The sequence below is a fragment of the Heptranchias perlo genome, chromosome 5, assembly GCF_035084215.1.
Source record: "Heptranchias perlo isolate sHepPer1 chromosome 5, sHepPer1.hap1, whole genome shotgun sequence".
NCBI lineage: Eukaryota > Metazoa > Chordata > Chondrichthyes > Hexanchiformes > Hexanchidae > Heptranchias > Heptranchias perlo.
In genome coordinates, this window is record NC_090329.1 from 22,543,283 (window position 1) to 22,568,176 (window position 24,894).

At 44.6% G+C, this 24,894-nt stretch overlaps 1 protein-coding gene across 2 annotated transcripts; it reads left to right on the forward strand.

Moving 5' to 3' along the window:
• Window positions 1-226: 226 nt before the first annotated feature.
• gpatch11 (G patch domain containing 11) lies at window positions 227-21,993 on the forward strand. Of its 2 annotated transcripts, XM_067984112.1 has the most exons (8): window positions 228-342; window positions 3,159-3,385; window positions 9,936-9,977; window positions 11,085-11,205; window positions 14,356-14,446; window positions 16,743-16,865; window positions 18,689-18,770; window positions 21,026-21,993. In XM_067984112.1, exons 1-8 carry the CDS (start codon window positions 287-289, stop codon window positions 21,079-21,081), a joined length of 798 nt encoding a protein of 265 aa, XP_067840213.1. In that variant the 5' UTR covers window positions 228-286; the 3' UTR covers window positions 21,082-21,993. The 2 variants fall into 2 exon arrangements, with proteins under 2 accessions (XP_067840214.1, XP_067840213.1); XM_067984113.1 differs by lacking the exon at window positions 16,743-16,865 and having other exon boundaries at window positions 227-342.
• The last annotated feature ends 2,901 nt before the right edge of the window (window positions 21,994-24,894 follow it).

Here is a 24,894-nt window from a genome sequence, read left to right on the forward strand (position 1 = left end):
CCCGCGCGCGCACGGCGCCGTGCGTCCTCTCCCTCTCCCCGCGCGCGCACGGCGCCGTGCGTCCTCTCCCTCTCCCCACCCTCGCGCGCACGGCGCCGTGCGTCCTCGCCCTCTTCCTCTCCCCACCCTCGCGCGCACGGCGCCGTGCGTCCTCGCTCCCCGCACGCGCACGGCGCTCTGCGTCCTCGCCCACTCTCGCCGCGCGCGTGCGCGCGCAGACTCACGCCCCCCCCCCCCCCCCCCCCAGCCTGCGGGTTAGGGGTTCAGACGGACCCGAGCGGGGAAGATGGCGGCTCAGGAGGAGGATGAGGATTACATGTCGGACGCGTTTGTCAATTTGCAGTAAGCGCTCGGATTGTTGACCCGGGGTCCGGGGGTTGGGCCTGGTTTGGGGGGAAGGGAAGCATTCATGTCACGTTGAATATTACAGCAGAGGAACAGGCCCGGCCATTGTTTATAGTTCCAGTCACATTTCCTCACCCCTCAACCCCCTTTTCCTTCATCCACCTATCCAATCTAATCTTGAATCTTAACATAGTTTTCTGCCTCAACCAGGGTTATATATATTATATACTGCCCAGTGGTTGAGTGGGTGTGTTACTGAGGCACTCAGAGCAGAGGTATCTCTGAAATAAAAACAGAAAATGCTGGAAACACCCGGCGGATCAGGCAGCCTCTGTGGAGCGAGGAAGAGAGTTAACTATTAAGGTCAATTCGTCAGAACTGGAAGAAGTTTTAACAGTTTTTAAGCAAGTACGGAGCCAGGGGGAGGGGAGAAAGGAACGAAAGGGAAGGTCAAGAGTGATTAAATGACAAAAAAGGGTGATGTTGCAAGGCAAGGAAGGTTAAGAAATAAAAAGATGGGAGCTGTAAATGGCAACATCAGAACAATTACCAGCATCTGCTGTCTGGAAAAAATGGCAGCAGTGGTTATGACCTGAAATCAATGGTGAGTTATGAAGGTTTTAATGGCCTAATCTGAGGTGTGCAGGACTGCCCAAACCATCCCTGCTACTGCAGCAGAAAGCCTGCCTGTGTTGACCGTGTAGAATGTGCCAGTAATTCCCAGCAGTTGCAGTCTGACATATTGAGCCCTAACTTCCTTAGCATCTCAAACCGGGCCCGATTCCTGTGCCTCCAGAATGGAAAAGACCGAAGTAAATCCCCCCTGAGCCATGTCAGAATAAATCAGGAACACACACTCCGACGCAGTTCGCCTGTCGGGGGCTTACAAATTTCGGGCCACACCGTGGCCCAGACACAAGTTCCGGGGGGTGGGGGAGCCAATAAATGACCATCTGTTTTATTGAGATTGGTTGAGGGATAAATATTGGCCAGGACATCAGGGAGAACTCCCCTGCTCTTCTTCGAATAAAGCCATGGGATCTTTTACGTCCACCTGGTTTAACATTTCATCCGAAAGACAGCACCTCCGACAGTACTATACTGAAGTGTTAACCTAGATTATGGGCTCAAGTCTCTGGCGTGGGAATTAAACCCGAAACCTTCTGACCCAGAGGCGAGAGTGTTACCCACTGAGCTATGGCTGACACCTAAATCTAATCTTGAATGTTGACATATTTTCTGCCTCAACCACTAACCCTGGAAGTAAATTCCACAGCCTCACAACTCTGTGAAGAAGTTTCTCGTGGTTCTAAATTTCTTACATTTAATCTTGTATTTCTGGCCCCTCAACTATTTTAAACTGCCTGCTTCAAACTGCATTACGATGAGTGAAATGTTCGAGTCAACATAGATGAAGATAGACACAAAGATTTGTTCACGGTACTTTAGCAACTATGATAACAGAACTAAACGCCATATTAAGGTTACGTAGAGGGTTGGAATAATACTTAGCCATATAATTTGCAGAATATTGAGCAATATAGGCTCAATTGTAAGAAAGAACTTGCAATGATGGCTTTTACGTCCTCAGACATTCCAAAGTATTTCACAGCAATGAATTACTTTTGAAGTATAGTCACTTGTAGGCAAATATGGCAGCCAATTTTCGCACAGCAAGCTCCCACAAGCAGCAATGAGTTGAATGACTAGTTAATCTGTTTTGGTCGTGGTGATTGAGGGTTGAACGTTGGCCAGGGCACTAGGAGAACTCTCTGCTCTTTGAATAATGCCATGGGATCTTTTGCATCCACTTGAAAAGGTACTTGTTTTTTGTTCTCGGGATGTGGGCGACGCTGGCAAGGCATTATTTATTGCTCTTCCCCCAGTTGTAAACTAAGGTGGGCACTCTCTACTTACGAAGCCCAGGAAGTGATGCCAAACTTTTATAAATCACTGGTTAGGCCTCAGCTGGAATATTGTGCCCAATTCTGGGCATCACACTTTAGGAAGTATGTCAAGGCATAATACCAGGGCTGAGGGACTTCAGTTATGTGGAGAGACTGGAGAAGCTGGGATTGTTCTCCTTAGAGCAGAGACGGTTAAGGGGAGATTTAATAGAGGTGTTCAAAATTATGAAGGGTTTTGATAGAGTAAATAGGGAGTATCTGTTTCCACTAGCAGGAGGGTCGGTAACCAGAGGACACAGATTTAAGATAATTAGCAAAAGAACCAGGGGGGAGACGAGGAGAATTTTTTTTTGTGCACCGAATTGTTATGATCTAGAATGCACTGCCTGAAATGGTGGTGGAAGCAGATTCAATAATAATTTTCAAAAGGGAATTAGATATATACTTGAAAAGGAAAAATTTGCAGGGGAGTGGGACGTATTGGATAGCTCTTTCAAACAGCTGACACATGCACAACGGGCTGAATGGCCTCCTGCTGTACTGTATGATTCTATAGGTCACAGTTTCATCCCTTGTCTGTGCTGAGTTTGTTGATCTCAGCCAATGCGGCAGTAGAGTTGCTTCAATTGCCCTCAGTGTCCCTGGGTTAGGGAGGAGGAAAATTGCTTGGGCTTCCTGCTCCCAATCACTGTCCAGCAACACCAGATGGAAATGCATGCGTTGAGATGTCAGTCACAGCTGAGATGTACACCGTGGTCAAATAGGCACCCACATACATGAAGAATGGTCCCTTGTGGGGAACTACTGGCTGCCATGAAACTGTGCCCCAGCAGGGAGTCAACGTGTCTGAGAAAGAAGGGAAGGGGGTGATAGTAAAAGCTAATGGTGCCATTCTTATTCCCCTAGGCAAGATGTCAAGCCAGGACTGTTAATGATCAGAAGAGTGAAAGAAGCAGCCCTTAAGAGAGATCGTGAGCTGGAGATGATCCTGGAAAACAAGCAGAAGAGCAAAAAAGAAGTGGAGGAGGAGAGGCGCGATAGCATGTTGAAGAGTTCGTTGGGAAGTGAAAACAAGGGCTTTGCATTGCTTCAGAAGATGGGCTATAAAGAAGGCCAGGGCCTTGGCAAGAGTGGTACATGTCCAGTCATCCTAGATTGTCTTTGAATTTGTCTCTGAAGGGATGTATGTGCCAAGAGCAGCATTTAATCAAAGGATTTTTGTACTTTATTGCAAATGGTAAAATCTTGCTATAATATATGACAACTAAAAATACACAATTTTAAATAATGTAGCTTATGTAGGGTTTGAATCATTCCTATCATTTCATAGGATAACAACAACTTGTATTTATATAGCGCCTTTAATGGAGTAAAATGTCCCAAGCCGCTTCACAGGAGCGATTATCAAACAAAATTTGACATGAGCCACATAAGGAGATATTAGGACAGGTGACCAAAAGCTTGGTCAAAGAGGTAGGTTTTAAGGAGCGTCTTAAAGGAGGAGAGGTTTAGGGAGGGAATTCCAGAGCTTAGGGCCGAGACAACTGAAGACACTACCGCCAATGGCGGAGCGATGAAAATCAGGGATGCGCAAGAGGCCAGAATTGGAGAAGTGCAGAGATCGCGGAGCGTTGTAGGGCTGGCGAAGGTTACAGAGATAGGAATGAGCTGAAGTTTATGAAGGAGATATCAGATAACTGCTCTGATGTCAATATGTATAGCAAAGCAGAAAAGGCTGCTGACGAGTGAGTGATGGCATTGGTGTCCCTCCTTAGTGTTAGATCAGGGAAAGATGAGTAAGCTTGACGATAGCTTACTACAGGTTAAAGGAGCTGTGTCCTTTAACCCTCCGAGGCCTCTGCGCTCCTCCAATTCTGGCCTATTGCATATCGCTCTGAACGATGGAAATCTGCACGATTTACATCGCTACACTATTGGCAGCTGCGCCTTCAGCTGCCTAGGCCCTAAGCTCTGGAATTCCCCCCTTAAACCTCTCTGCCTCTCTCCCCTCCTTTAAGACGCTCCTTAAAACCTACCTCTTTGACCTTTCCTAATGTCTCCTGTGTCTGGCTGTAAAATTTTGTCTAATAACGCTCCTGTGAAGTACCTTGGCACGTTTTACTATGTTAAAGGTGCTATATAGATACAAATTGTTGTTGATTATCTGTCCAATACATAACCACTACACTACCGTACTCAATCAGGATGTGGAGATGCCGGTGATGGACTGGGGTTGACAATTGTAAACAATTTTACAACACCAAGTTATAGTCCAACAATTTTTATTTGAAATCTACAAGCTTTCGGAGGCTTCCTCCTTCCTCAGGTAAATGTCAAGAGCTCTTGACATTTACCTGAGGAAGGAGGAAGCCTCCGAAAGCTTGTAGGTTTCAAATAAAAATTGTTGGACTATAACTTGGTGTTGTAAAATTGTTTACAGTACTCAATCAGGCAAGGCAGGGAGTTATTATTGCTGGCAAATCAAGGGTACCTTATATGGGTACTGACATAGGTAGAAAGAGGGTCCTGTCGGCAGATTTTAAGGAGTTAGGAAAGAGATTAGGAAGCAGGTCCTCAAAGGTAGTAATCTCCGGATTACTCCTGGTGCCACGTGCTAGTGAGTATAGAAATAGGAGAATAGAGCAGATGAATGCGTGGCTGGAGAGATGGTACAGGAGGGAGGGCTTTAGATTCCTGGGGCATTGGGACCGGTTCTGGGGAAGGTGGGACCTGTAAAGGCTGGAAGGGTTGCACCTCAATGGAGCTGGGACCAATGTCCTCACGGGGAGGTTCACTAGTGCTGTTGGGGGGGGAGGCAGGGGGGGTTTAAACTAATTTGGCAGGGGGATAGATACCAGGATGCAGCATTGGAAAGGAGAAACAAGGGGCATAAAAGATTGGGGGAGATAAATAGCACTAGAGCAAGTAATAGTACAGTATTAGGTGAGATCAGACTAAGAGTATAAGAAAGTCTAGGATCAGTTTGCAGTGCATGTGTGTAAACGCACGAAGCGTGGTAAACAAGGTCGGTGAGCTGCAGGCTCAAATAGCCATATGGGAATACAATGTCATGGCTCAAAAAAGGGCAGGATTAGGTACTAAATATTCCTGGATACAAGGTGTTCAGGAAAGATAGGGAAAGAAAGAAAGGAGGGGGGGGTGGCAGTATTGATTAAGGAGAATATTACAGTATTGGATAGAGAGGATGTCCTGGAAGGGTCAAGGACAGAATCTATTTGGTTAGAATTAAGAAATAAAAGAGGTGCCATTATACTACTGTGTGTATTCTATAGGCCGCCAACTAGAGGAGTAAATTTGCAGGGAAATTATGGAGAGATGCAAAAGCTATAGAGTAGTGATAACTGGGGACTTCAACTATCCTAATATAGACTGGGATAACAATAATAATATAAGGGGTAAAGAGGGGGAGGAATTTTTGAAATGTGTTCAGGATAATTTTCTTGACTAGTATGTTTCTGGCCCAACGAGGAAGGAGGCAATGCTGGACTTGGTTCTAGGGAATGAGGTGGGCCAAGTGGAACAAGTGTCAGTGGGGAGAGCATTTAGGGAGCAGCGATCATAGTATCATAAGGTTTAGAATAGCTATGGAAAAGCACACGGACCACTCTAAAGTGAAAATACTCAATGGGAGGAGGGCTAGTTTCAATGGGATGAGAACAGATCTGGCCTGGGTAAATTGGAGTCAAAGATTGGCAAGCAAAACTGTAATTAAACAGTGGGCGGAGGAGATGGTTTGGGTACAGTCTAGGCACTTTCCCACGAGGCAGAAAGGTAGGGCAACTAAAGCCAGACTCCCTGGATGACAAAAGAGATAACGAGTAAGATGAAACGGAAAAAAGGGGCATATGACAGATGTCAGGTTGTTAACACAAGTGAGATCGAGGCTGAATATAGAAAGTTCAGAGGGGAAGTGAAAAAGGAAATAAGAGGGGCAAAGAGAGGTTATGAAAATAGACTGGCAGCCAACATAAAAGGGAATCCAAAAGTCTTCTACAGGCATCTAAACAGTAAGTGGGAAGTAAGAGGATGGGTGGGGCCGATTAGGGAACATAAAGGCGATCTACTCATGGAGGCAGAGCAGATGGCCGAGGTACTAAATGAGTACTTTGCATCTGTCTTTACCAAGGAAGAAGATGCTACCAGAACCTCATTAAAGGAAGATATAATTGAGCTCCTGGATGGGCTAAAAATTGATAAAGAAGAGGTAATAGAAAGGCTAGCTGTACTTAAAGTAGATAAGTCACCCAATTTTTTTTTTATTCGTTCACGGGATGTGGGCGTCGCTGGTGAGGCCAGCATTTATTGCCCATCCCTAATTGCCCTTGAGAAGGTGGTGGTGAGCCGCCTTCTTGAACCGCTGCAGTCCGTGTGGTGACGGTTCTCCCACAGTGCTGTTAGGAAGGGAGTTCCAGGATTTTGACCCAGCGACAATGAAGGAACGGCGATATATTTCCAAGTCGGGATGGTGTGTGACTTGGAGGGGAACATGCAGGTGGTGTTGTTCCCATGTGCCTGCTGCTCTTGTCCTTCTAGGTGGTAGAGGTCGCGGGTTTGGGAGGTGCTGTCGAAGAAGCCTTGGCGAGTTGCTGCAGTGCATCCTGTGGATAGTGCACACTGCAGCCACGGTGCGCCGGTGGTGAAGGGAGTGAATGTTCAGGGTGGTGGATGGGGTGCCAATCAAGCGGGCTGCTTTATCTTGGATGGTGTCGAGCTTCTTGAGTGTTGTTGGAGCTGCACTCATCCAGGCAAGTGGAGAGTATTCCATCACACTCCTGACTTGTGCCTTGTAGATGGTGGAAAGGCTTTGGGGAGTCAGGAGGTGAGTCACTCGCCGCAGAATACCCAGCCTCTGACCTGCTCTCGTAGCCACAGTATTTATATGGCTGGTCCAGTTAAGTTTCTGGTCAATGGTGACCCCCAGGATGTTGATGGTGGGGGATTCGGCGATGGTAATGCCGTTGAATGTCAGGGGGAGGTGGTTAGACTCTCTCTTGTTGGAGATGGTCATTGCCTGGCACTTATCTGGCGCGAGATGGATGGGATGCAACCTAGGTTGCTAGGGAAGTAAGGGTAGAAATTGCAGAAGTACTGGCCATAATCTTCCAAACATCCTTAGATACGCGGGTGGTACCAGAGAATTGCAAATGTTACACCCTTGTTCAAAAAAGGGTGTAAGGATAAACCCAGCAACTACAGGCCAGTCAGTTTAACCTCAGTGATGGGGAAACTTTTAGAAATGATAATCCGGGACAGAATTAATAATCACTTGGACGAGTGTGGATTGATTAGGGAAAGCCAGCACAGATTTGTTAAAGGCAAATTGTGTTTAACTAATCTGGGCCACTGCTTTTCTTGATATATATCAATAACTTGGACTTGGGTGTACAGGACACAATTTCCAAATTTACAGATGACACAAAACTTGGAAGGGTAGTAAACAATGAGGAGGATAGTGATAGACTTCAAGAGGATATAGACAGGCTGATGGCATGGGCGGACACGTGGCAGATGAAATTTAACGCAGAAAAATGCAAAGTGATACTTTTCGGTAAGAAGACTGAGGAGAGGCAATATAAACTAGAGGGCACAATTCTAAAAGGGGTACAGGAACAGAGATCTGGGGGTATATGTGCACAAATCGTTGAAGGTGGCAGGGCAGGTTGAGAAAGCAGTTAAAAAAGCACACAGGATCCTGGGCTTTATAAATAGAGGCATAGAGTACAAAAGCAAGGAAGTGATGATGAATCTTTATAAAACACTGGTTCGGCCACAGCTGGAGTATTGTGTCCGGTTCTGGGCACCGCACTTTAGGAAGGATGTGAAGGCCTTGGAGAGGGTGCAGAGGAGATTTACTAAAATGATTCCAGGGATGAGGGACTTTAGTTATACAGATAGATTGGAGAAGCTGGGGTTGTTCTCCTTGGAACAGAGACGGTTGCAAGGAGATTTGATAGAGGTATTCAAAATCATGAAGGGTCTAGACAGAGTAAACAGAGAGAAACTGTTCCCATTGGCGGAAGGGTTAAGAACCAGATGACATAGATTTAAGGTGATTGGCAAAAGAACCAAAGGTGACACGAGGAAAAACTTTTTTACACAGCGAATGGTTAGGATCTGGAATGCAGTGCCCGAGGAGTGGTGGAGGCAGATTCAATCATGGCTTTCAAAAGGGAACTGGATAAGTACTTGAAAGGAAAAAATTTGCAGGGCTATGAGGATAGGGCAGGGGAGTGGGACTAGCTGGATTGCTCTTGTATAGAGCCGGAGCATACTCAATGGGCCGAAAGGCCTCCTACCGTGCTGTAACCTTTCTATGATTCTTATTAAGTGGGTAAGGATAGCGAAGCTGAATATGATGAATGCATCTACAAATTTCCTTTCTGTTTGACTGGCACACAACATATACCAATTGAGTCATTATATATTCTCAGCTAACAACACTTTGCATTTATGAAGCACCTTTAACATTCCAACACACCTCTCAAATGGAAATGGATAGGAGCAACTAGATGCCAAACCGTGAGAGGTGATCGAAAGCCTGGTGAAAAAGATGGGTCTGGAGGAGCTTTTTAAAGGAGGAGACTTTAAATACAAATGCTGCTTTGTGTCCAGTATTGCTAGTAGGCCAACATGCTTAGAATCGTTGAATCATACAACATAGAAAGAGGCCATTCGCCCCATCCTGCCTGTGCCGGCTCTTTGAAAGAGCTACCCAATTAGTCCCACTCCCCTGCACTTTTCCCATAGCCCTGCAAATTTTTCCTTTTCAAATATACACTTCCCTTTTGAAAGTTATATTGAACCTGCTTCCCTTTCAGGCAGTGCATTCCAGATTATAATAACTTGCTCCGTAAAAACAATTCTCTCTCCTCTGGTTCTTTTGCCAATTACCTTAAATCTGTGTCCTCTGGTTACCGACCCTCCTGCCAGTGGAAACAGTTTCTCCCTATCAAAACCCTTCATAATTTTGTACACCTATTTAAGGATAAAGCAAAAACACTGCAGTTGCTGGAAATCAGAATCAGAAAATGCAGGAAACATTCAGCAGGTCAGACAGGAAGGGTCCACACCTGAAACATTAACTCATCTGTTCTCTCCACAGATGTTGCCTAACCTGCTGAGTGTTTGCAACGTTTTCTGTTATTGTTTTCATGCTTATTGAAGTCTCTTTCTTTATAATCCTGTTATATAGGATTTTACAACACAGAAACAGGCCATTCGGCCCAACTAGTCTGTGCCGGTGTTTATACTCCACACGAGCCTCCTCCCACCCCTCTTCATCTCACCCTATCACCACACCCTTCTATTCCTTTCTCCCTCATATGTTTATCTAGATTCCCCTTAAATGCATCAATGCTTTTCGCCTCAATTATTCCACTGTGGTAGCAAATTCCACATTCTCACCACACTCTGGGTAAAGAAGCTTCTCCTGAATTCCCAATTGGATTTATTAGTGACTATCTTATATTTATGGCCCCTAGTTTTGGACTCCCCCCCCCCCCCCCCCCCCCCCCCACAAGTTATACAATGCGTGTGTATCATTTAAAATTATTAAAAAGTTACTCCACTGATAAGAGTTCATACTGTGTTTTAACATCAACTTCAGGAGTGAACTGACATAGTAATGATAAAATCTCTTAACTGCAATGTTTGCTTTTGCAGGAAACGGAATTGTTGAACCTATTCCACTACAGATCAAAACAGGTAAGTTAAACACAGTTCACCATGATGTTTCAGATGGACCACCGCTTTCTCACTTCAACAGCTCTGGTCCCGAGTCTGTTCATTTGTATTTTAGATGCACGTTTAAGCATTCAGATCCAGTACTTAACCCACATTGAACATGCCAAAGATTGTGATGCGAATAGATTATGCTGCATCATTTACAATGTCAGTGAGCAAGGAAAAGTCGTTGAGTTGTCAGGAATTGGGTGGGGAGGGATTGAGAGAGGCAGGAGATGGGTTTCACAGAGATGATGAGCCTGGTGAGGACTAGGGGAAGGGAGATGGGACCGGGGTGATATATCAGGTCTGGAGAGAGGAAGGGGCTGAGAGGTTGGAGGAGGAGGTGACGGGGGGAGATTGAGGCAGCTGCATAGATAATTTGGAGTGTCCCTTCCTTCTGATAGATTAAGTGAGGAGGCAAAACTGTGGCAGATGGATTTCGATGCTGGAAAGTATAAGGTCATCTAATTTGAACCAAAATAAATCAATCCGAGTATTTCTTAAATGGTGAAAAGCTAGGAACAGTGGAGGTCCAAAGAGATTTAAATCTGAGAGTGATAGATTATTGCTAGCCAAGGGTATTAAAGGATATGGAGCCAAGGCGGGTGGATGAAGTTAGGAAAGAGATCAGCCATGATCTTAATGAATGGTGGAACAGGCTCAAGAGGCTGAATGGCCTCCTCCTGTTCCTATGTTCTGGGGGTTTCTCCCTGATCATTTCAGCAGACACAAATTAAGGCAAACTGCAGTATGTCAGTTTAGGATTACGTACAATAATTAGACATGGACTTTGAGGGAGTGAGTCTATAATACAATAATAAGACGTGGACTTTGATTGAGGGGGATGAGTCTATGATAGAATAATAAGACATGGGCCCTGGATGGAGTGGGGCTCAATTATCGTTGTGTTGAATTTCAAGTTTTTGTACTTGAGGAACAAGCAAATAAAACATAATTTACCTCAGTAATAAACAGCAGCGCTGCTTCCTGCTTTATAAAAGGGCAGCAACATTGCTTCCAATCTTGTTGCAATGTGTGGTTGACTAGTACGCAGGCTGTTTATTGTGTGACATTTTACCGTTGAAGGACGCAGTGGAATTGGCCATGAGGCGGCAGTAAAACGGAAAGCTGAAGAAAAATCGGAACATCACAGACGAATGTCACAAGTGAAAAAACAAGCGGAGGCACTCGCCCTTAATGAATATAGGTACAGTACATGGCTGCCTGAATCATATATATTTAATGCAAAGCGTGTTTTTGTAGAACTTTGAAAATTAAGCTAAAGAGAAAAAAGTGCAGTTTGTGAACCATAATCTATTTTAATATGTTAAAACTCTAATGACTGCACACTCTTCTTGTCAACTTTTCCATTATAAATTCCTATGTCCATATTTAGAATGGAAACTGCCTATATAAACTTGTCACACTATAATCATACCCTTCCCCAACAGTGGGGCCACTGCAGTGCCACCACTGGCAGGATGGTATAATTACAGTGTGATAAGTTTACGTAGGCAGTTTCCACTATAAGTGTGGACATGGGAAGTTATAATGGAAATATAAAAAGGATAGAGTGCATGATTTTAAAATGGGGACTGAATTACGTCTGTGCATTCTGGTCTGATTATCCCCCGCTTCAGCTGAGCACTACACTTGGTCTTAACTTCCTGTGTACAACACCATGGGTAATTGACTAGTAATATTAATCACTTTCAGCATTTGATGTCTTGGTTCAATTACTCATTGGCCCAGAATTTGCTGGGAAAATAACAGTGAGTTTATTGGCGCCCACCATTATTAATGCGTAAATAACCCAGCCTTTTGTGGTGAGGAAGAGATAAGCCGTGAATTGCGAATCGCCACAAATTGCTGGACAATTTGTGCCACTCCGCCGTTATCCTCGCAAAAACGGGAGCTCGCCCTCAATCTCCTTGAGAGTGTCAAGAAATTGCTGGATTTATGCCGTAACTATGAATGAATCTCGCCATAGACAGTTAGGGCTGGTAATTCATGTCGTAAGGATCATGTTAATGATGGTCCTGACATGAAACTCAACATTAGGAGACCCAGAAAGGGAACAGTTGAAACTATGGAGTCTCACTCCTGCAGGTAGTAAATTATTCCTACAGCTTTTTCAAATTTTACATTTTTTTCTTATTTTTCCTTTCTGTCTTTTTTTTCCTCTCTCTCAATCCAATCTTTCTTTCCCTCTCTTTATTTATTTTTCTGTATTTAATTCAACTTTAATTCACCCGATTTCCTTCTCAGTCGTTCGCTCTGTTTCTTTCTCTATCCTTAAATCTCATTGATTAAGGAGATAGACTGTTGGTTCCGTTATTCGCCAAGGTCCCAGATGCCCCATTGTTCTCACCGCCCCGTTATAAGCTCGCACAGCCAGCAAGTTACGGTGCAAAAAATAATACGATTTGAAGGGTGAGGGAAAAAAAATCAAATTCACTGCGTTTGCTGCGAGATGCCCCACTCCAGCAATTTCTGGGCCATTAATGTATTTTCTTCTCCTCAGAACTGCCTCACTGTATAACCCATTGCATCTAATGTACAGATTCTAGTCACTATAATGCTCGGGGTTAACTCAACAAATATGTCATGAAAATCATTATTGTGAGGTTTATCACTCCCCTCATATCTACCAGTTCCTCAAGAAAGAACTGAAGGTCAAGTTTAAAAGCACAAGAATATCCAGAGTGAGAAAGGGTCACCCAGCCCATCGACCCTGGTGCGCCCAGAGTCCAGGTCTGATTATTGTATCACCGACTTCCCTCTCGCATCACCCGTCCTTCCCCGACTTTAGGGACACTGATTTCCTACCCCTTCTTAGCGGAAACCATTCTCGTTTAATATTAAATGTTTGTTCTGTCCATCTAGATGCGAGCAAATGTTGGGACAGTCCCTATGCCCGTTTCGGATTGACATCACAGTGAGGTGGGGGAGGGTATGAGCTGATGTTCCCCTGACTTCAACACATGAGCTGAGCCCAGCATTGAAATAAAGTTTTACTGCATTATAATTTAATGTGTGATGACAAAATATTCCATAAATTTCAGAAGAAAGAACAGCACCGTATTGTGTTCTTAGAAACTCCCACAGCACTTGGCATTTTTTAAAAACTTTTTTGGAGTGCAATGATTGTTATTTAGGCAAATGTGGCAGCTATACTGCACACATCAAGATCCCACAAATAGTAATGGTCTGCTTTTAGTGTCGCTTGAGTGATGAATGTTGGCCAGGACATTGGGTGAACTCCCCCACTCTTCTTTGAGCAGTGCCGTGGGACCTTTTACATTTTTATCTCATCTGACAGACAGGGCCTCAGTCTTAATAGAATCTTAAAGCACAGAAGGAGGCCATTCAACCCATTGTGCCTGTGCTGGTTCTTGGAAAGAACTATCCAATTAGACCCACTCCCCTGCTCTTTCCCCATAGCCCTGCAATTTTCTCCCCTTCATGTATTTATCCAATTCCCTTTTGAAAGTTACATTGACTCTGCTTCCACCACCCTTTCAGGCAGCGCATTCCAGATCACAACAATTCGCTGGGAAAAAAAAATTCTCCCCATCTCACCTCTGGATCTTTTGCCAATTACCTTAAATCTGTGTCCTCTGGTTACTGACCCTTCTGCCACTGGAAACAGTTTCTCCTTATTTACTCTATCAAAATCCTTCGTGATTTTGAACACCTCTATTAAATCTCTCTTTAACCTTCTCTGCTCTAAGGAGAACAATCCCGGCTTCTCCAGTCTCTCCATGTAACTGAAGTCCCACATCCCTGGTACCATTCTAGTAAATCGCCTCTGCACCCTCTCCAAGGCCTTCACATCCTTCCTAAAGTGTGGCACCCAGAATTGCACACAATACTCCAGCTGGGGCCTAACCAGTGATTTATAAAGATTTAGCATAACTTCCTTGCTTTTGTACTCTATAGCTCTGTTTATAAAGCCAAGGATCCCATATGCCTTTTTAACAGCCTTTTTAACAGCCTTCTCAACTTGTCCTGCCACCTTCAAAGATTTCTGTATGTAAGCTCCCGGGTCTCTCTGTGCCTGTTCCTCCTTTAAAATTGTACCATTTATTTTATATTGCTTCTTCTCATTCTTCCTTCCAAAATGCATCCAAGTCTTATCTTTTTTTAAATTCAGTCCTCCTGTCACCACAGTTGGTTTACTTGTATTTGCTTTTTCTTTGACTTAAAACAAATAAAATTAAAGTAAGTCGAGTCAGGAAATCCAGGAAGCGATGATTAATTTCTTCATTTTGTGTCATTCAATCTTGGCTGTGCTTATATAAAAAAAAATCATCTATTGGTTTCAATTTGGCTATTTTTCCTTCTGGCTTTCCAGGCTACATGTCAGACAAAAACAGGAACAGCTTCAGATGGAAGGAGATCTAAGGAAGAGCCAGGGTGCCTGTCAACAGCTAGATACAGAGAAGGTATCCCAACTGTGACTTTCTGCATGATTGGAACGTAGGAACAGGAGTTGGGCATTCAGTCCCTGGAGCCTGCTCCGCCATTCAATTAGATCATGGTTGATAGGTACCTCAACCCCTCAAATAGGTACCTGCCATATCCCATGATACCCATACCTAACAAAAATCTATCCATCTCAGTCTTGAAAGCTCCAATATCCCTCAGCATCCACAGCCTTTTGGGACAGAGAGTTCCAGATTTCTGCTACCCTTTGTGTGGAAAAGTGCTTCCTGATTTCACTCCGAATAGCCTAGCTCTAATTTTAAGATTATGTCCCCCTCGTCCTTGATTCCCCCTAACAGAGGAAATAGTTTCTCTGTATCTATCCTATCCAATCCTTTTAACATTGTAAACACCTCAATCAGATCACTCCTCAATCTCCTCCTATACGCACTGGAATACAAGCCAAGTTTATGCAACCTCTTCTCAGAAACTAACCCTTTAAGCCCTGGTATCATTCTGGTGAATCTGCGCTGCACCCCCTCCAAGGCCAATATATCCTTCCTGAGGTGTGGTGCCCAGAACTTAACCCAGTGCTCTAGATGGGGTCTGAGCAAGACTCTACACAATGAAAGCATAATTTCCTCCCCTTTGCAATCCAGCTCCCTTGAAATAAAGACCAGCATTCCATTAGCCTTTTTCATTGCTTTTTGTACCTGTCTACTAGCTTTACACGATTTGTGTACTTGGACTCACAAATCTCTCTGCTCCTCCACAGTTCCTAGTTTCTCACCATTTAGAAAATGCTCCGATTTGTCTTTCTTGGGTCCAAAGTGGATGACCTCACACTTGCCCATATTGAACTCCCATCTGCCATAGTTTTGACCACTCACATAATCTAAGACATTCAAAATGATTGACGCTAATTTGATCCAGCTCTAAAAGGCCACAAGGATAGAAAAATTGAACTGATAATGATGTCACTCTTTGATTGGAATCACAGTCACTTTCAGGGTTGAGTATGGAAAGCCTCGAATGACATCTTATTCTGCTGACTTTTCTCACTTTAAACTGTCCAACACTGTTCCAGTTTAAATTTGAAAAATATTCTTTTTTTAGTACTTTCCTTTCTCATTAGATAATCTGTCTTTCGGATGAGACGCTAAACCGAGGTCCTGTCTGCTCTCTCAGGTGGCCGTAAAAGATCCCACTGCACTATTTCGAAGAAGAACAGGGGAGTTCTTCCTGGTGTCCTGGCCAATATTTTTTCCCCAACCAACATCACTAAAAACAGATTATCTGGTCAATGATCACATTGCTGTTTGTGGGACCTTGCTGTGCGCAAATTGGCTGCCACGTTTCCCTACATTACAACAGTGACTTCAAACGTACTTCATTGGCTGTAAAGCGCTTTGGGACGTCCTGAGGTTGTGAAAGACGCTATAGAAATGCAAGTCTTTTTATACAGCAACCCACCCATAGAACCACCATTTGCAGCACTACTGCGTCTGTGCTGGCTCTTGGCTAGAGCAATCCAAAACTAATCCCGCAGCCCTGTCTCTTCCCGCAGCCCTGTCTCTTCCCCTGCTTCAAATATTTTTCCCCTTCTTTCTCTCTCTTTTTCTCACAGCAGTCCCTTTTTCTGACTCAAGTTTCTTTCTTCACAACTCGTCTGATGATGGGATCTGCAAATGTTTTGTTTTGTTGGTGTACCAGAGAAAGCAAACTGCACCTCGAGGCAAGGACTGTCGATTTGATAGAACGCGTTCACTGTTGCCATGAATGCTGGCAATATAGACAACCAACATGACCACCGGTAAACAAAACTTCTTCCCTCCCCCCTCCCCCCTGCCCCCACCCCAATCCCTTGGCTCCCAGGTCCTCAGAGACCAAGAGGTAACAAGTTACCTGAGCTCTTTGACCGCCCCCCCATTTGCTCCTACAGCCATGCTGAGGAACCTGAATATATCAGCGCACTCCTCCCGCAAACACTGCGCAACCAAACTGTACAACGGTGTCACGATATAGATGTGTGATTATACGAAAACTTAAATTTGTTTACTTATTAATTCTCTACCACAGAAGACAGTGGAGGCCAAGTCATTAGATGTATTCAAAGAAGGAGATAGATATATTTCTAAATGCGAAAGGGATCAAGGGATATGGGGAAAAAGCGGGAACAGGGTACTGAGTTAGATGATCAGCCATGATCATTTTGAATGGCGGAGCAGGCCCGAAGAGCCGAATGGCCTACTCTTGCTCCTATTTTCTATGTTTCTAAGTGCCTTTCTAAATGTCCTCAATTACTGTCGTGCACAGGGTATAGTTACCCCACAGGGAGCATGGTATTGGTTGCCCACTTCCGTTGTAGAAGATGGAGAGGAGGAGGAAGAGGAAGAAGAAGAAGATGAGAAGGACTGGGATTATAAAACGTTTTATACAGTACGACAGTTTTTACTTTAACTTTTATCAGTCTGCATTGTAAGCTGCATTTGTGGATCGTGTGTAATAATTGAACTGGCAGCACTGAGAAATGACCAGGAGGAATTTTCCTGTCAGTTAACTTTGCACATTTTAATTTCAATTGCTGAACAGTCTAGAGGCTTGCATGTTCTGCAAGTAGATAAATGGGTTGCTGCTTCACAGGGCCCTAAAAATCTTTAATAATCAGCTGCCCCACAAACAACGGCTCAGCAAGTTTTTCCAGTGAGTAGGTGAGCCGTACAGATCAGGAAGTTGCCCGGTTCAAACTCTGGGCTGATAGGGGTGTTACAGTCATATTTGTTGCGGAAGGGAAAATGATCCACGGGGTCATTCCAGTAGCCCCCCCCCCCCCACACTGGACATACGGAGCATGTGGACGTTGGGAAGGACCTGTCCAGGTTCGGCTATGATTTCCCCACCCCGTGTGGTAGATAGGCCACACTCACGGTCAAGGTTGTCGTAAATTGTGGTCACTGGTGGGGGAGGAAGGGAATCGCACTCGTCCACAAGACAGTACCTTCAGGAGGGAAGGAGCCAAATTGGAGAGGGGCAAAATATCCCGACAGTCGTGTGTCTTTATTTTATACCTCTGTCATACGCACTGCTTGGAAAGTCCTTATTGTGAAACCCTTCCATTCCTTCTTGGAATGACTCCGTTCTGGTTTAAAGTTTTTTGTGTGTAAACCTTAAATTTTTTGTGGATGATTGAAATTGCCTATAGACTGTGGCCCACTCATTAAGGTTTTGCTGAGGGGCACCATTCCCAGCACAGTGACTCAATCGGGAGAGACACTGGTCAAACTCACAGCGGGGATTATTTCCAACAACCTGTCACATGCTTCCCTCCCTCCCTGCCCTGTCCCCAAAACAAGACCCACGCTCTTCCCTCCCGTCCCTTCATTGAGCCCATCCACACGCTTCAGTCTGTAGTTCTCTCGCCTCTGAGTTAGAAGGTCGTGGGTTCAAGTCCCACTCCAGGGACTTGAGCACAAAATCTAGGCTGACACTCCCGGTGCCAGTACTGTGTCAGAGGTGCTGTCTTTCGGATGAGATATTAAACCGAGGACCTATCTGCCCTCTCAGGTGGATGTAAAAGATCCTGTGGCAATATTTCAAAGAAGAGCAGAGGAGTTCCCCCCGGTGTCCTGGCCAATATTTATCCCTCAACCAAAACCACTAAAAAAAAACAGATTATCTGGTCATTTATCACATTGCTGTTTGTGGGACCTTGCTTTGTGCAAATTTTCTGCCGGGTTTCCTACATTACAACCGTGACTACACTTCAAAATTACTTCATTGGCTGTAAAGCGCTTTGGGACGTCCTGAGATCATGATAGACCCTATATAAATGCAAGTCTGTTTAATCACTTGATCATTTGCTTTGGTTATTGCCATCATCCCGCCCTGGGCATTTCACATTGCCTGAGGCCATCAGGCCAAGAATCAAACCCTCACCTCACTATGATGCATAGGAATGCAGTGAGTTATCACATCTGGAGTGCAGGGAAAGGCAGTGAACTATCACATCTAGAGCAGAGGAATGCATGAGTTGTCACATCTGGAGTGCAGGAATGCAGTGAGTTATCTCATCTGGAGCAGAGGAATTTAGTGAGTTATCTCATCTGGAGCAGAGGAATGTAGTGAGTTGTCACATCTGGAGCACAGGAATGTAGTGAGTTGTCACATCTGGAGCATGGGAATGCAGTGAGTTGGTTATCAGGTTGCTCTTTTGAAGAAAGTAACCTTGTTAATTGAAAAAATGTTTGCTTTCTTGTTTTCAGACTGAAGAAAAGCTACAGATTTTGACCCACTATCTGAGAAGGGAATACTTCTACTGTATTTGGTGTGCAACTTCCTACCAAGGTAGAAATGGACTGTGCATATCAGAAAGTTTATAGTTGAGTGCATGCTTCCTTTTAATCCTATGTTGAAGGAGCAATTTGTTCCAACCCATAAAGTTAACTTTAATATTGAGTTGATATCCCGTAAACGATGCTTTAAGAACATTAAAAAAAGTCACGGTCAAGGAAAAGCCCCTCAACCCATTGAAGGCCCAGTCCCCAGGCTCTCCCGTTTCAATATCCAACTGCATTTTGAATATCCCTCATGTTTTTGTCTCTATTTGGCAAATGTTCCAAAGCATTTATCTCGCTTTTGAGATGAGTTCTTCCTAATTCATTAATAATAAATAAAAACAGAAAATGCTGGAAATACTCAGCAAGTCAGGGAGCCTCTGTGGAGAAAGAAACAGAGTTAATGTTTCAGGTTGATGACCTTTTGTCAGAACTGGAAGATGTTAAAGATTTATTTAACATCTTCCAGTTCTGACAAAAGGTCTTAGGCCCGAAACATTAACTCTGTTTCTTTCTCCACAGAGGCTCCCTGACTTGCTGAGTATTTCCAGCATTTTCTGTTTTTATTTCAGATTTCCAGCATCCGCAGTATTTTGCTTTTATCTTCCCAATACATGTTTTAAATTTACTTTTAAGAAAAGGAAGGACTTGCATTTATATCGTGCTTTTCATGACCTCGGTGCTCTGCTGGCAATTAATTGCTTTTTGAAGTGTAGCCACCGTTATTTTGTAGAGCTTGGGCTTAGGCCACTGAAGGCACAGCCGCCAATGGTGGGGGAGAAGGAAGTAGGGGATGCACAGGAGGCCAGAATTGGAGGAACGCAATGATCTCGGAGCGTTGCAGGGAGAAGGTTGCCGACCGGGACCTGTTCAGTTCTAATGCTTCTGCCCTGACCCCACCATCTCCTCCCTCAACCCTCATAGAGTACCCCAGACCTCACCTTCCACCCCGCTAGTCCCCATATTTGCCCGATGACCACCTGCCATGTCTATGATCCTGTTACCAAACACATTGTTTCCTCCCCTGCACACTCTACTTTCCGGAAGGACAGTTCCCTTTATGACACTCGGCTTCACTCTTCCAAACAAGCACTGGGGTTCACTTCTAGAGGGATAGAATTGAAAAGCAGCAAAGTTAAGTTAAACTTGTATAGAACCTTGGTTAGACCACACTTGGAGTACTGTGCACAGTTCTGGTATCCATATTACAAGAAGGATATAGAGGCATTGGAGAAGGTGCAAAAAAGATTTACATGGGTGACACCAGAACTGAGAGATTATAACGATCAGGAAAGATTGAACAGGCTGGGGCTCTTTTCTCTTTTTAAAAAAAAGAAAAGGCTGAGGGGTGACCTGATAGAGGCCTGTAAGATTATAAAAGGGCTTGACAGGGTAGACGTAGAGACGATGTTTCCACTTGTGGGGAAGTCCAAAACTAGGGTCTATAAATATAAGATAATCACCAATAAATCCAATAAGGGAATTCAGGAGAAGCTTCTTTATCCAGAGAGTGTTGAGAATGTGGAACTTGCTACCACAAGGAGTAGTTGAGGCAAATAACATTGATGCATTTAAGGGGAAGCTAGATAAGTACATGAGGGAGAAAGGAATAGAAGGATATGGTGATAGGGTGAGATGAAGTAAGGAGGGCGGAGGCTAATGTGGAGCATAAACACCAGCATGGACCAGTTGGGCTGAATGGCCTGTATCTGTGCTGTAAACTCTATGTAACTTCCAGCTGCCCCTCCCTTGTACCTTGCCGTGCAGACGCAGGAGATGGAACACGTGCCCATATAACTCCTCCCACACCGCTGTCTAGAGACCCAAACACATACTTTACACGAACTTCCCCTTGCGCAGTATGCCGCAGTTGTTGTTTGTGCTGCGTTCACCTCTGCATTGGACAGATCAAACGCTGATTAGGTAACCGCTTGCTGAACACCTCCATTCAGGTGGATGTAAAAGATCCCATGGCACTATTCCGAAGAAGAGCAGGGGAGTTCTCTCCGATGTCCAGGGCAATATTTATCCCTCAATCGACATCACTAAAAAAACAAAAAATTGCTGTTTCTGGGATCTTGCTGTGCGCAAATTGGCATTTCCTACATTACAACAGTGACTACACTGCAAAAAGTAGATCATTGGCCCTGAAGTGCTTTGGAATGTCCTGAGGTTGTGAAAGGTGCTTTATAAATGCAAGTCTTTCTTTCTAATAAAAATCTTATCGATCGCAGCCTTGAAAATGTCACTTCTGTCTTGTTACAGATAAGGAGGACCTTTCTAATAACTGCCCTGGTGATTGTGCTGCTGATCACTGCTGACTGACCCTGAGTGCACTACAGAGCAGTAATGGCATTGCTCGCTGTCTCTCTCTCTCTCTCTCTCTGGAGCTGGCCTGCAGCGGATGGAACAGAGCAAAATGCTGAATACAAACAAAACTGCACAGCACACTTGTCAACTCAAACCTGAATGTTGGTGGTGGCAGCGGGCACTCCATGTTGTGTTGGAAAGGAAAGGAGCTGAAAAATGCACAATGCCATTTCCATTGCGATCCCAGGCTTCTCTCATCTTTACGAGCTGCTTGACAGACAGGCAGGCAACTGTATACGTAAAATATTTTTGCCTCCATTGCTTTTTTTTAAGTTTCTCTGTACATTGATCTGTATTAAGTGTGGCTTTTTTTGCCTGTGAACGATTCACTGGGCAGATCTGCCTTGTCCTCTTGATTGATCCACACAACCCGTGTGTGGATCAAAACCCGTTGAGTTGAATCCCAGCAAGGTGCAGATAGAGGTTTTCTGGCTCTGAAGTGAAGGCAGGTGCATGTGTAAAGGCAGTCAGACAAATGTAGGAAATGTGGAAAGGCTAAAAAGGTACAACACTTTTATTCTCACTAACAATTCTCCTAGTGGGATTGTTCATTGGTAGTCTGGGCTTAGAACGCAGTTATAATGTTCATTTAACCTAGCCTGTGCCCGAGATCAGTCAGAGGGCAATTGTAACTGCTTGTAACTTTCAGGCTCCCGGTCAATCTTTCCTTTTGCATTCATTATTAAAGGGGAAAACCTGGGATGTGATTGACACATGCTGGACTAAAGATTAATATTAAAATTCAGTTGTGCTGTTTTTGATCGTACTGCAGATTTGTTTCTAGGTTCTGTATTCCTTACTGCTCTTTTGCCGTTCGTGTTTGTATATTTAAGTGTTACAAATAAACACCTTTATTTGCTTCACGTATTTTACCTCCTGACACTGAAGTTGAATCGTAATACAATAATGATATATTACTCCAGTAAACTTAGTCCTTCACCTTTCCTACATCACAACAGTGACGACACTTCACTGAGGTCGTGAAAGTTTCTATACAAATGCAAGTCTTTCTTTCTTTATATACCAATGTTCATATCATTCACCTGCCCTTATTTTTGCCTCATTTTGCCTCTGCTAACTGAATGAAAGAAAGACTTGTGAAAGGCGTTATATGAATGCAAGTTCTTTGTTTATTTACACCTCAAATAAGTCATTGGCTGTAAAACGCTTTGGGACGTCCTGAGGTCGTGAAAGGCGCTATATAAATGAATGTCTTTCTTTCAGTGCTGAGGTGATGCTCCATTGGTGGTTTAAGTGTATATTAAAGGTACAATTGGCACACTCTGAAGAAGAACAGGGAGTTCTCCCACTTACCTGGTCAATATTCCTCCCTCGACTGAAACCATTTGCCAGTCATCTCATTGCTGTACGTGGCATCTTGCTGTGCATAAAATAGCTGTCACGTTCGCCGAGAGAATTACAGAGCATGAACTGTTAATTGTGCATGTGAAGAGCTTAGAGATGTTTTGGGAGAAGTGATCAAAGGCTTTATAAATGCCAGTCATCAGTTTAGACTTATATAGCGCCTTTCACATCCTCAAGACTATACAAAGCACTTCACAGCCAATGTTGTACTATTTTGAAGTGTAGTCACTTAGTACAGCAGCAAAAACCACAAGGTCTAAAATATATAATACAAGACACCTACCTATCTGTATAATTAAAAACCCAGCATCTAGCCCATGTCTGTCACAACGTGTCATCCAGATGTGTTGTACCTGATAGTGTCACACTTTTTTATTTGTTCATGGGATGTGGATGTCGCTGGCAAGGCCAGCATTTATTGCCCATCCCTAATTGCCCTTGAGAAGGTGGTGGTGAGCCACCGCCTTGAACCGCTGCAGTCCATGTGGTGAAGGTTCTCCCACAGTGCTGTTAGGAAGGGAGTCCCAGGATTTTGACCCAGCGATGATGAAGGAACGGCGATATATTTCCAAGTCGGGATGGTGTGTGACTTGGAGGGGAACGTGCAGGTGGTGTTGTTCCCATGCGCCTGCTGCTCTTGTCCTTCGAGGTGGTAGAGGTCGCGGGTTTGGGAGGTGCTGGCGAAGAAGCCTTGGCGAGTTGCTGCAGTGCATCCTGTGGATGGTACACACTGCAGCCACTGTGCGCCGGTGGTGAAAGGAGTGAATGTTTAGGGTGGTGGATGGGGTGCCTATGAAGCGGGCTGCTTTATCCTGGATGGTGTTGAGCTTCTTGAGTGTTGTCGGAGCTGCACTCATCCAGGCAAGTGGAGAGTATTCCATCACACTCCTGACTTGTGCCTTGTAGATGGTGGAAAGGCTTTGGGGAGTCAGGAGGTGAGTCACTTGCCGCAGAATACCCAGCCTCTGACCTGCTGTTGTAGCCACAGTATTTATATGGCTGGTCCAGTTCAGTTTCTGGTCAATGGTGACCCCCAGGATGTTGATGGGGGATTCGGTGATGGTAATGCCGTTGAATGTCAAGGAGAGGTGGTTAGACTCTCTCGTTGGAGATGGTCATTTCCTGGCACTTGTCTGGCACGAATGTTACTTGCCACTTATCAGCCCAAGCCTGGATGTCCAGGTCTTGCTGCATGCAGGCACGGACTGCTTCATTATCTGAGGGGTAGCGAATGGAACTGAACACTGTGCAATCATCGGCGAACATCTCCATTTCTGACCTTATGATGGAGGGAAGGTCATTGATGAAGCAGCTGGAGATGGTTGGGCCTAGGACACTGCCCTGAGGAAGTCCTGCAGCAATGTCCTGGGGCTGAGATGATTGGCCTCCAACAACCACTACCATCTTCCTTTGTGCTAGGTATGACTCCAGCCACTGGAGAGTTTTCCCCCTGATTTCTATTGACTTCAATTTTACTTGGGCTCCTTGGTGCCACACTCGGTCAAATGCTGCCTTGATGTCAAGGGCAGTCACGCTCACCTCTGGAATTCAGCTTTTTTGTCCATGTTTGGACCAAGGCTGTAATGAGGTCTGGAGCAGAGTGGTCCTGGCAGAACCCAAACTGAGCATCAGTGAGCACGTTATTGGTGAGTTAGTGCCGCTTGATAGCACTGTCGATGGCACCTTCCATTACTTTGCTGATGATTGCGAGTAGACTGATGGGGCGGTAATTGGCTGGATTGGATTTGTCCTTTTTGTGGACAGGACATACCTGGGCAATTTTCCACATTGTCGGATAGATGCCAGTGTTGTAGCTGTACCGGAACTTGATGACACCTCATGACATCATTACTCCAGAGGACAAAAATCAGTGATTGGCTGAAATGAGGGTTTATCTCTTTTAAATCATAGAATCATAGAAAGGTTACAGCACGGAAGGAGGCCATTCGGCCCATCGAGCCAATGCCAGCTCTATGTGAGAGCAATCCAGCTAGTTCCATTCCTCTGCCCTATACCTGTAGCCCTGCAATTTTTTTCCTTTCAAGTACTTAATCTAGTTCCCTTTCGAAGGCCACGATTGAATCTGCCTCCAACACCCCCTCGGGCAGTGCATTCCAGATCCTAACCACTCGCTGCGTAAAAAAGCTTTTGCTCACGTCACCTTTGGTTCTTTTGCCAATCACCTTAAATCTACGTCCTCTTCACCCTTCCGCCAATGGGAACAGTTTCTCTCTGTCTAGACCCTTCATGGTTTAAAATACATCTGTCAAATCTCCTCTCAACCTTCTCTGTTTCAAGAAGAACAATCCCAGCTTTTCCAATCTTTCCCCTTTATGTTGGCTGCCAGTCTATTCTCATACTCTCTATTTGACCCTCTTTTTCACTTCCCTTCTGAAATT

Excerpts from the sequence above, each read along its gene's own strand:
- gpatch11 (XM_067984112.1), top strand. The coding sequence starts at position 287 with ATGGCGGCTCAGGAGGAGGATGAGGATTACATGTCGGACGCGTTTGTC. Across the intron at positions 14,447-16,742 it reads AACAGCTAGATACAGAGAAG|GGTATAGTTACCCCACAGGG; the intron begins GTATCCCAACTG and ends TGTCGTGCACAG. Across the intron at positions 18,771-21,025 it reads GTGTGCAACTTCCTACCAAG|ATAAGGAGGACCTTTCTAAT; the intron begins GTAGAAATGGAC and ends GTCTTGTTACAG.